The sequence below is a fragment of the Ranitomeya variabilis genome, chromosome 1 (assembly GCF_051348905.1).
Source record: "Ranitomeya variabilis isolate aRanVar5 chromosome 1, aRanVar5.hap1, whole genome shotgun sequence".
NCBI lineage: Eukaryota > Metazoa > Chordata > Amphibia > Anura > Dendrobatidae > Ranitomeya > Ranitomeya variabilis.
In genome coordinates, this window is record NC_135232.1 from 304,031,457 (window position 1) to 304,044,415 (window position 12,959).

General features: G+C 42.3%; 1 protein-coding gene across 2 annotated transcripts in view; it reads left to right on the forward strand.

Annotated features, from left to right (window-relative positions):
* CORO1C (coronin 1C) overlaps nucleotides 1-12,959 on the forward strand; it is a 116,996-nt gene that overhangs the window by 75,525 nt on the left and 28,512 nt on the right. For both annotated transcript variants that reach the window (XM_077296176.1, XM_077296186.1), the window contains exons 4-9: nucleotides 900-1,029; nucleotides 2,140-2,321; nucleotides 3,095-3,214; nucleotides 5,381-5,485; nucleotides 9,362-9,507; nucleotides 10,964-11,021. In XM_077296176.1, the coding sequence (XP_077152291.1) occupies nucleotides 900-1,029; nucleotides 2,140-2,321; nucleotides 3,095-3,214; nucleotides 5,381-5,485; nucleotides 9,362-9,507; nucleotides 10,964-11,021 (741 nt within the window). The remainder of the gene's footprint in view (nucleotides 1-899; nucleotides 1,030-2,139; nucleotides 2,322-3,094; nucleotides 3,215-5,380; nucleotides 5,486-9,361; nucleotides 9,508-10,963; nucleotides 11,022-12,959) is intronic.

Genomic DNA, 12,959 nt, shown 5'->3' on the forward strand with positions numbered 1-12,959 from the left:
AAATTTGGTAAAAGGCCTCCCATAGATCTTCCCTAGTCGCATGTATACGTTCATATAAAAGGATTGAATTCATTTTATCTCTAACTGCCTGGACAGAGAGAAACGGCGACCTCCAGTTGGTAGCTATATGTAGCTTAGCGGCCATAAGCAGCTGGGTTATCAGTCTGTGAAATTTGTTAGTAAACCCCGGGTATTTGGCTCCCAAGAGGAAAGTGGCCGGGTCAGGTTGTATTGTCCCGCCGTACATTTTTCCAATTATTACTCCTACTTCTTGCCACATAGCCGAGGCTATCGGGCATTCCCACCAAATATGTTTCATATCTCCCACTGCGCCACATCCTCTAAAGCATTTATCTGAAATGTTGGGGTATATAGTGTGAAGTCTACTTGGAACTTGGTATGTTCTGTGTAGGACCTTAATGGATGTCTCTGCCAGGGAGGCTTGATGACTGCCCCTGGAAACTGTGTCACAGCATCGTCTCCAATTTTCCAAAGACAATTGGATACCCAGATCTTCCTCCCACTGTGTCATGTAATGTAATTTGTCAACTCCATGTGCCGCATTGAGGGATCCGTATAGCAGAGAAATAGTTCCCCTTCCCAGTGGGTCATCCATGCATCCCTGTTCAAAGTCAGTCGCGCGAAAAGGGATTTTCCGTTGCAGGAACTGTTCCGCAAAATGGAAAACTTGATAGATACGAAAGGTTTCGCTAATGGGAGGATTGTATTTATGGAGGAATTCGTGTCTGGATAAAATTATATTAAAGGGTGAGCATAGGTGCTTTAGAGTAGTAATTCCGTTAACTGTGGAAAACTTTTTAAAGTTGAATTCTATTGAAATCAGAAAACTCATTTAAAGAATTTCAATCAAATGTAAAATTGTCCATTTTGTCACTTAGGTATGGCAGATCCCAGACAGTGGCCTCACCATTCCGCTAACTGATCCTGTGGTAGTGTTGGAAGGACATTCCAAGCGGGTAGGCATTGTGACATGGCATCCGACAGCCCGAAATGTGCTGCTCAGTGCAGGTATGTTTGACATAGGCTCCATTTATGAACATAGGGAAATTCATTAGTGATGATCAAGTATACTCGTTACTCGGGTTTCTCCGCGCACGTTCGGGTGTTCGAGTATTTTGGGCGTGCTCAGAGATTATGTTTGAGTCGCCGCAGCTGCATGATTTGCGGCTGCTAGACAGGCTGAATACATGTGGGGATTCCATAACAAACAGGCAACCCCCACATGTATTCAGGCTGTCTAGCAGCCACAAATCATGCAGCTGTGGCAACTCAAACATAGTCTGCGAGCACGCCCAAAATACTCGAACACCTGAGCATGCTCGGAAAACCGAGTACAGAGTACACTCGCTCATCACTAAAATTTGACTCCCTGCCTACAGATTCTTAGTATGCTAAGCTGTGGCCACTGAGCCTACAACATACACCTCTGCTTTGTCTGTAAATGGCCATACTGTGGTGCACACATTAGCCATATTGTGAAGAGCAGTGGTCACTTTTAAAAGGGAGTTTCCAAATTAAATGTATCTAGTTATATATATATTTTTTTTTTTACTTATTCCAGTTCTACAATATCTGGGAAATCTATATTTACTAGTTAAATAATCCATCTATTCACTTTAGGGGTCCAAGGTGGAAGTCAAAGCAATGAAATAATCTTCATCTGTCGTCTGATCACTAAAGCCTGTTCCTTTAGGCACACTTTTTTTTTTTTCTCTGTTGGGTACATTCTATTTTGCCTTTTTAAGCACAGAGCTGTTCTTGTCCATAAGGAGTTTTGTTTTGTTTCCAGGAACTCTGCTTAGATGCAGTGGTAAAGCTTGCATTTTGGCAGTTTCATAGAGTTCTGAGCATACCAGTGCTGTCCTCAATTGCTGTTTTTGGTGGCATTGAAAACCCAATATACTATGACATTGTGCCTCCTAGTGGTAGATTATCCTTACATTTTACAGATACATTTTCAAAAGATACAGAAACACATGAACGCTTAACAAAATGTGACAGCTCCAACATGATTAAATACTTTTTCTAAATTTTTGTATGAGTGAGTGTATATAGGATGATATATATAGGAAATCCATGCTCTGAGACCTCTAACAGGGCTTGTAATTTTGTTACCAGGTTGTGACAATGTCATTATTATATGGAATGTGGGCACTGGGGAGGCACTCTCCTCTCTAGAAGATATGCACTACGACATGATCTACAGTGCCAGCTGGAACCGAAATGGCAGCCTCATTTGCACGACCTCCAAGGACAAGAAGCTGCGTGTTATTGACCCACGCAAAATGGAATTGGTAGCGGTATGTATTAAGACGGGTAGCCATGGGAGAAATCTGACTAATTTTGGTGTTCTAATTTTGTATATGTATTAATGTTTGACCAAAGACCCTATTAAAAAATGAGGCCCTATTCTGTGTGAGGTTCCACAACCTAAAGAAGGGTGGTGTCCCCCAGTCTTTCCTGGCACTAAGACTAGTTTCCTGATTATCTCAACATGTAACAGGCTGCTGAATTATTTTTTTTATGTAGCCTAAAAGATCTTTGTTTTCGGTGTAAACAGGACTCGGACTGCTGAGAACTATAGCCGCCTATGTGCTCTGAGCGATCTGGTATAGATGGTTCAGTGTGCATCATTTACTTTGGTCTGCCTGCATAAATGGGCACTCAAACAAACGCTTATCAGTAAAAGTTTACCAGTTGGCGGTCGTAATATGCCACCAGTCGGTCTGTGTAAACTGACCTGAAGTCAGTGTCATAGCCTTGAATACTTGTCCTTCTGCTCCATGTATCTCTTCCTGTCCACAATCTTGTCCTGTTGCCTTAGCTTTGCACCTCTCAGGTGTGTTTTTTTAGAGTGACTATTGGGAGTCTCATAGACGTACAATAGTCTGTTTGCAATTAAAAGGAGATGGAGGTATAGATACAAGTTTACTTACTATTTACGTTCCATTTCTGAAAATTGAAACTATTTTGGACAAGCTGTACTGTATTTCGCTATCTGTAAAATGTTACATCCGCTTTTCTTGCTTTGATAATGATTTGATTTCTTTGTTTTTGTTGCCACCTTTCCTAGGAGAAAGATAAAGCACACGAAGGAGCTCGGCCCATGAGGGCAATCTTTTTAGCTGATGGCAGCATTTTTACAACTGGGTTCAGCCGTATGAGTGAGCGCCAATTAGCATTGTGGAATCCGGTATGTGTTACATAGGTTTCAGCAGTGCTTTCCCATGACAGACAGATATTTACTGATAAGTCAGGTAGTTTTTTACTTGAATACAGCAGTGGTGGGCAAAATATTATGCTTACATGTTTCATTTTCTATTTTGAACTTTTAGTAAATTGCATTGCTTAACAGTCTTATAATGCTCCACTGTTAGCACACAGCATTATGCTGCTACTCTCATGTCTGGTATATATGCACTAGTTTATTTAATGATTTATTTTTTCCCTTAGATTATTTCACCCTTCAGCAACTCTGACTTCTGCAATTACGGAAGATTACCACATTTAAGGACCAATGATTTTTACAAACTTTTTTTCCCTCCCTTCCATCCAAGTGCCATAATTTTATATTTTTCCATCAGCATAAATGTTTGTTGGTTAGGGACATGAGGTGACCCAAAAAGACCATGTGTATGTCTAGATTTTAATCTTTTACAGATGAAACAATATCAAATGTTTTAATTTGTCGTCTATTTTTAATTGGGGGGATAATTTTAATTTACAATTTGTTTAAATTTACTATTCACGTCATATGTCGTATCCCTGACTTTGATGCGTGCTCGGAGGCTGTGCCCGCATCTTTCCCCACACATGACAGCTGATTTAATAATCTGTCATGTGCCTTTAACAGCAGTAGAGTGGTACTCCACCTACAGCTGTTGACCTGTTATATCCCACTGTCAATCTCTGCCAGTGGGATTTAACACATGCCGTCGGTGTGCGCTTCATTCAACCAGCCCTTCAGAGTGCCTGTGAAAGGATCACGGGGCACCGATGGGTTGTAATGACAGCCGTAGGTCTGACGAAGACCCAAGTGCCTGTCGTTACGATACTCTCGTGAACGATGACCTGTGGCCTACGTTCATAGTGTGTGTCTCTCTCCCTCTCTCCCCCCAATCCTGAATATTGGAAAATGGTGACAAAAGCTTTTGTTCAAATTTCAGAGGTTTTTTTTTTCATCACTTAGATAAAAAAGAACCTATACATGTTTGGTATCTCCGTACTCGTACTGAGCTGGAGAATCGTATTGCCCGGTCAGATTTGCTATATAGTCAACATGGTAAATAAAACAATTGGGAATTGTTTTGTTTTTTGCAATTTCTCCGCAGTTGGAATTTTTCATTCTCTTCAGTACACTATATGGTAAACTCAATGGTGCCATTTAAAAGTAAAACTCGTCCCTAAAAAAAATTTGCCCTCACATGGCTATATTGACGGAAATATAAAAATGATGGCTCTTGGAAGAAGGAGGAAAAACAAAAACAGAAAATGGCCTCTGAGGTGAAAAGTGAGGGACTTGAAACTGCAATTGTTTGATCGCTTACACTGTATACTGCAATACCAGAATATTGCTGTATATAATGTACATTTCATTCTCCTATGGAGCTCTGAAGATTAGGCCATTAATTAGCCATGTTTGCTTGTTTCCTGTTACTTATGGAGCTGTTGGGTTTTTGGAATTTCTATCCCAGTATTGTAGCTCCCAAACTACATTGGGACTTATTATCTACAAGTTTGCTGGTTACTTTCTCTTTCAATAAAACTGCAGTCAGACAAAAATAATGAGATTTCTAAAAGCTGAGGCAAACAACCAGTTGGATTCCTTCTGTAATTTCCCAGGAACCCTGTGAAATGTCAACGCTTAGTGATGCATTGCTGTGGGCAGTCTCCTCTTTTTCTTTGCACCACTTTTGCTAAATCTCCCCCAAAATGTTCTAAATTGTGGTATTGGTACTTGGATGTGCTCTGCAATGTTACTGAAATCTCACAGAAGAATGAATATTAAAACTTGCTTCACTGGCAGGTAGTGTTTGCACAGTGCAAAATGAAAGTCTTTGGAGGTAGGTTGTGAGCCATGTTTTCTGCATGAGAAGGCTACATAGAGGTTATATGTGCTGCATCCTAGTGGCAGGAAAGTGAGCATGGCTCCAGCTCATGTGATTATCCTCCTAGATTCTGCTCAGCTTTAACTTTTACTAATGACTCTTCACCTGTATACGTTTCACTTTTTTGTGTTTATGAAGTGGTTAACAGTGTGTTGTGATATTAACGGTGCATTGGTTGGAAAACAAAACTTTAAATGTGGCTTTTTAGTTGTTTTTAGTAATTTTTTTTTTTGTCTTTTTTATATATGCAGAAAAGTATGGATGAGCCTATTGCACTACATGAAATGGATACAAGCAATGGAGTCCTGCTACCGTTTTATGACCCCGACACTAGCATCATTTACTTGTGTGGCAAGGTGAGATTGTGCAGCTGATCTCCGTTGAAGTGAATGGAGAGAATTCCAGTGATATGCACCAAACTGGAGATCCATTACAGTGTCACCCACTTGTATACATATTTCAAAGGGTGCATTGTAACTGACTCTAGATCATGCCGCTCTCAGATTAGGTAGCAGAAACCTGGGGACAGATTCCCTTTTAAGTAGATTTATAAATACTGTAACAGATACACTGATTTCAGTGATGTATCACTTTTGGACTGCTTGCTTTAGTTTTGATGAAATGTGTATTTTATCAACAGATTATTACTAGAGGGCAAGTAAACGTACTGCCCAGGTAGTTCTCCATATTCACGAGCTTTCTATAACCCTGCCCTCGCCACTGATTGGCAGCTTTATGCCTCTGCACAGTGTACACAGAAAGCTGCCAATCAGTGGTTTTAGCGGGATTATACAGAGCACTTCATTAAGAGATATAGTGGGATTGCAGCAAAGAAAACAGTGATTTTTTTATTTTTTATTTTTTTTAAATAAAAAATATAGCCTGCAGCCCAGTCTTTACTCCTATTTTATATTATTCTCAGATGGGGTAGCAAAAACCTGGGGATTAGTTCGCTTTAAGTTGTCGCGGTCCTCACTCTTGCACAGCATATTTCAATATTTAGGATAAGGGCTTTCCTGCCTATCAATAACTATACTTCACCTATTTGGGAAGCTACTTCAAACTCTCCCTAACTTGCCATTACTTTGATTGTGGGGAGGTCTGTTCTCTGGGACTTACCCCGATAATGAAGGGGATGACGCACTGCATTGACTTCTCACTATTCGGAACAGCGCTGAGCTGTAGAAGCTAATTGTAGGGGGAAATCCGCGCAGCACAGAGGATTTTACAACAGTGCAGAGTCCTCTTCAATCTTAGATTGTGGTCCTGAGGTCAGACCTCTATTTTTGACTAATGGCCTACTTCTAGGATATACCATCACTTAATAACATGGCCGAATATAATGTGGAATACTTCTGTATTTAGTCTTGTGCTACCTTGTTAAAAAAAATAACATTTGATGCTAGATATACACTTTTCTGAAATCTTAAAACCCAAGCTTTTCTGTGGAAAGTTGAGAAGTTTATCCTTGAGCATCAAATGCAATTTGTAATATGCACCAACATCAGGGGTGTGAGCCTAGCGACTACAGATAAGCCCGAGTAAGCAAGGGTGCTGGTAAAATCTTGCTGCCTTTTCACCCTTGTGCCTAAAAAGGCATCGGTTTAATGATTGTATATTTTTAATGTACTTTATGCCCAACATAAGTAGACGTTGTGTACCATGTTTGTTTTTGTTTTTTTATTTTCAGTGACCATTGGTACTTAGTCTATTAGCTGAAAACACAGCTTTATTAGACTGTATAATAAAGTTGTTGCGCAAGTCCTTTTTTTTTTTTTTTCTTTCTTTCTTTCTTTTTGTTTCCCCCCTGCCACAGGCACCAAGATATGCTCCTGCACACCAAGTAAGACAGTTGTTGCTGCCGCAGCAGTCCATTGCCTGGCATGTATCGTGCACATGTACGGTACATGTTGGTTGTTGGATGGCTGCCTTAGCTATTGTCCCATCCAGTGCACAGCTGCATGTTTTGACGCCCGATATAGAAATATAGGGGACTTCTTAGTCCCTTCAAAGCTCCACGGCATTTGTTCGAAGAGCGAGAATGCAATTAATATGTAACAGAAGCCAGAATGCTTGTTATACACTGTAGACGCTTGAGACCTAAGGCAATGTTCATTTATTGGGGTCTAAATTTAAGATTTAGTTCTGATTGAATCTGCCAAGCTTTCATTCGCGATGTAAGCGAGGTGCTTTTTTAATGTTAAGTGCAAAAGTGCAGTTTATATGTGAAGATTGTGTAAAAAAAAAAAAAAAAAAAAAAAAAAGCAAAGCAAACAAAACTCCACAATAATTGAAAATGTTCAAGGGTTGCTCCTTTTCTTTTACTTTGACCTATTCTATGAAATCACCAATATTCGATTGGAAAGGGTTTGACAACCAGCATTCCCACCGATGAGCTGTTTTCAGTGAAGGTGTGATGTTGGCAGTTGCGGAGCTGAACAGCACACCTCCGTCAGCAATGTAGTGGGCGCAGCCAGGTACTGATTAATTTGAATAAGGCTAGGTTCACATTGCGTTAGTGGGTGATCGCTAACGGACAGCGTTGCACGGCGAAAATGTCGCAATTAACGCCGTGCAACAGGTCCGTTAGCGCACCCATTGACAGCAATGTTGTTTCTGCCTGAAGCGCATCGCTAGCGCGTGCCTTTTTCGGCTCGCGCTAGCGATGTGCCGTTCTTTTGTGGCGCGCCTTGGACGCTGCTTGCAGCGTCCGCAGCGCGCCCGAGGTCCGTTCCCCACTCTCGCAGATCGGGTATCTGCGAGAGCGGGGACGTTAACGCGACCCCTACAAATACATTGCGTTAGCGCAATCCGCTAGCGCTAAACGGATTGCCCTAACGCAATGTGAACCTAGCCTAAGGGTGGAAGTAATTGCCGGCCAAAACATTGCTGACAGAGCTGTACTGTTCAGCTCCACAACTGCCCTAAAGCCCCCGTCACACTAAGCGAGGTCGCTGCTGAGTCACAAGTTTTGTGACGCAACAGCGACCTCAGTAGCGATCTCGCTATGTTTGACACGTACCAGCGACCAGGCCCCTGCTATGAGATCGCTGGTCGTGTTGGAATGGCCTGGACCTTTTTTTGATCGTTGAGGTCCCGCTGGGTAGCACACATCGCTGTGTTGGACACCTTACCAATGACCTCGTTGACTACAACGTCACACAGGACGTCCCTCATCGAGGTCTGAATCGTCGTAATAGCTGCCATGTGACAGGGTCACAACAACCAACGACATCGTTGTACAGGTCGCTACAGGTCGCCGCATCGCTGCTGCGTCGTTGGGAAGATCTCACTGTTTGACATCTCACCAGCGACCACATAGCGACGCAGCAACGATCCCTGACAGGTCGTATCATTGTCGGGATCGCTTTAGCGTCGCTAAGTGTGACGGGGCCTTTAGGCTTGCGCTGAGAACAGCTGATCTGTGCAGTTGCTGGGTGTGAGACCCCCATCAATCTGATATTGTTGATCTAGCCGTAGGATCGGCCATCAATATAAAAGTACGGTAGTTCAGCAGCCCTTCAGACAAATTAAAAATCTGATTTATACATTTTTTTGAAACATACCAACATTTTCTTAGACGACATTTGGCACATTGTTACAGGCCAGTACAATAGTCAATGCATTTAAATTCAAAATTGTATCACCGTGTAAAGATTTTGTGAAAAATGTCTAAAAATTAATGTTTATGCAGCAAAGCATGACCCAAGCCTGAGACACAGCGCATTGTAAAAATGGGCAAACTGCTCATCTTAAAACTGTCAGCATTCACATATTCACAAAATCATCAAAACTGAAGAAACCAAAAATCTCTCTGATCCAGATACTACTAAACAAATGAGTCCTGAAGTCTGTAAATTGTGTAGGAATTGCTTAGATGTGCATCTGTTTTCTACTTTAAAAAAAAAAATGGACACCAGAGCTACTAAAATATTAGGAAATTTATTGAAAAATATATTCTAAAAATTCTGTTCACACAACAATAACAATTATAAATAATGGACGCAATGAAAATAATACTAATAATTTAGTGAGAAAATATTGGAAAAAGGGACCTTTTTAATTAACACTATTTACATATTTGATTTCTACTTTTGCATAGCAAAGTAAAAACTATTGGATTGTTATCTCTCTATTCACTGCAGATTCTTTACTGAGTGAGAAACTGAGATCTCCAAATTCTTTTCCCCATTTATTGGCATGCTTTAACCTTCTCCATCTTTCAATAACAGGGCGACAGCAGTATTCGATATTTTGAGATCACGGATGAATCGCCTTATGTTCACTACCTCAACACTTTCAGCAGCAAAGAACCGCAGAGAGGAATGGGGTACATGCCAAAGCGAGGACTTGATGTGAACAAGTGTGAAATTGCCAGGTACTGAGATATTGACAAAACATTACATGACTTGATCTTTTCTGTACCTTGCAGTGTCAGTGCAGGTATTGTGACAGTAGTATATATTCTGTACACTTTTTCACATGTTCAGTATGATACTTTTTGAATCCATAATGGCAAGATCAAGTTATGCCATGTACTTTGGGTTCATGTGTTCTGTTCACATGTCCAGTTGACAAAAATGGAAACCAAATTATCCAGTACAGAAGGGGTGAAGAACCTCAGGCCCCCAGAGTGTTTAAGGCCAACAATGACCTTATCTCACACCCCCCACCCCCCAGGCAATTTTCCAGGGACCACAGTTCTCTGGCCAGCAGCTGCATTTTGACGCCCGCTGGCCCCTTTTATTTTTTTCATACTTTACTAGCATGTTCTCACATCCCACACTAGAAGACAGCAGAGGCAGCACCTCCTGTCTATACTGAAGCCCCCCCTCGTGTCTCCGGTGTGGTGTCCATACCGCAGCCCCTCGCGTCTCCTGTGTGGTGTCCATACCGCAGCCCCACGCGTCTCCGGTGTGGTGTCCATACCGCAGCCCCACGCGTCTCCTGTGTGGTGTCCATACCGCAGCCCCACGCGTCTCCGGTGTGGTGTCCATACCGCAGCCCCACGCGTCTCCGGTGTGGTGTCCATACCGCAGCCCCACGCGTCTCCGGTGTGGTGTCCATACCGCAGCCCCACGCGTCTCCGGTGTGGTGTCCATACCGCAGCCCCACGCGTCTCCGGCGGGGTGTCTTTTGTAGATCTCCCAGTGCTCGAGTTCTATAAATGTAACTTGAACAGTGATGGATTTCTCACTGTGAGGAGTCATGCAGTGTAATATGCATCTGTGTTCCATATGACTTGCTGCTGCGAAATCTTTACAAAACATATCACAAGCAGTGCCCCCTCCTGTGATAAGCAGCTCACTTGTCAATAAACTATGTACATAGAGAGCCTATTTTGGGAGAAGTTCGCTTTCTCAGCCCTGCTACATCGCACATCTAGAAAACCTGTTACAAAATGAAGGTACTTGATGATGCACAAATTGGCCAATTAGTGTGAGCTCTACAGCCAGCGACATGGTGTACCCCTTTGTTGGGACTTTAAACCTAAGATGATGCATTTCCTGGGCTAAAAGTACAATTATATGGGCAGGTAGGATCAAGCGCTATTTAAAACAGCCTTAGGCTGATGGGTGTAGTGTTCAGTCTGAAGACCTGTACTACAAATATCAAACAAATGACCAACAGGACAGATTCCCTTTTAATAATTTTGGATGCCGTCTTGTTTACAACAGGTTCCTAAAACTCTGTATTTCAAAGGTATGTAATGTGACCAAACCGTATTATATAAATAACAGACTAAGTTTCTAGAGTTGTATCCTGAAGAAAATGTTAACTTACTAGCTGCTGAAAAGCTTGTGGTAAGCAGGGCTTTTTTTTTTTCCTTTAAGGTTTTACAAACTTCATGAGAGGAAATGTGAGCCAATTATCATGACTGTTCCCAGGAAGGTGAGTTCATTAAAGTCCAATTATTTTTAGTTGTAAGAATCTTTACGGCAGGGATCTGGGTTCATTGTATATCCATAGAGACGTGTCTGAATTTGATGTATTATTGCTAGTGCTTTGAAGGGGTTATCTAGGACTTTTTTTCTCATGAGGCTAAATCTGACAGGCAGGTAGTTGGCTACTATCTGCCTGTCATTGGCTAAGGACGATTACAAACCGCTCTTGCTGGCGATTCTGCTGCTTCAAGTTATCTTCCACGCTGATCTGTGTATGGGGTGTGACTGCTGATGTCATGCTGATTGATAGCTGGCTCTACACATATAAGGTAGCAGGGAGCTGGTTATCAATGACCATGACTTCGGGAGTCCTACCCCGTCAACAGAGCAGAAGAGAAGCTGCTACTATGTCAACATGAGGTCACCTGCAGGACCGTTATGAGCCGGCAGAGATGGTTGCCAGGCACCACAGGCAGGTATTTGGCAACTACCTGCTTGTAAGTTCTTTGTACCATAGAAAAAAAAAATGAAATGGTCCTATATAACCCCATTAAAGGAATTTGCAGAATACTGGTACAAGTGTCATCATGTCCCAACACATTTGTTAAAGGGAACCTGTCACCCCCAAAATCGATGGTGAGGTAAGCTCATCGGCATCAGGGGCTTATCTACAGCATTCTGAGATAAGATGAGAAAAAGACATTAGATTATACTCACCCAGGGGCGGTCCCGCTCCGATGGGCGTCTCAGGTCCAGTACAGCGCCTCCCATCTTCATTCCATGACGTCCTCTTCTGGTCTTCATGCTCCGGATCAGGTGTACTTTGTCTGCCCTGTTGAGGGCAGAGCAAAGTACTGCAGTGCGCAGGCGCCGGAAAGGACAGAGAGGCAACAGGGCAGACAGAGTACGCCTGAGCCGGAGCCGCGGCGTGAAGACCAGAAGAGGACGTCATGGAATGAAGATAGGCGCCGGAGCGGACCTGAGACACCGACCGGACCGCAGCGGGACCACCCCTGGGTGAGTATAATATAACCTCTTTTTCTCCTCTTTCAGGTAACATCGGGGGCTTATCTACAGCATTACAGAATGCTGTAGATAAGCCCCTGATGATGGTGAGCTTACCTCATCATCAATTTTGGGGGTGACAGGTTCCCTTTAAAATAAAGATGAATTGCAAAACTATTAATGAATAATATGATACTAAAATAGGTCAGTATCTAAGAATATCCCAGCGAGAACCTGACACTTGCGTGACAATTAACATAATGTTGTGATATATACTTGGGCAACCCTAAGGAAATCCTAAATATGACTTGTTTGTAATACTTCAGAACCAGAGCAGAGAAATCCTGTATTTAAGGGCGCAGTCAGACAGCCGTGTGACACGGACAACAATCGCATTGCAATGCTCGGGCTGGCCGTCTTCTCGGACAGCTGCATAGAAATACATGCTGTCACACTCTGGTTAGGAGAGCAGATGCTATTGTTGTCCGTGTTATATGGCGGTCGGACTGCACCATAAAGGTGTTGTCCAGACCAAACAAAACTTTCCTCAAGGTGCTGGATATGTAAAACATAAACACATTCATACTCTCCTACTGACTAGCACATGGACTCTGCGCTGTAGTCTGCACAGAGCCAATGAATGGTGGTTTATGATACAATGAAAACATAAACTAAAGACAAAACGCCTAAAATTAATACGCAGGTTCACAAATGCTGTGGATAACAAACATACATACACGGTGTGTCAACCAAGTATCTTGTTCATTAATTGTAGTGTGCGAAGTTTTTTTTTTTTTTTTTTCTCCACCAAAAAGAATATGCCATCGAGTCACAACAAGCTGTAGCTCATGGACGATCCCTACATCTTTTAATATGCCCCTGTGCCACCCTGACCTCAAACGAAGAGGTTTTAATTCTTAAGAGACTGCACACTGTCTTT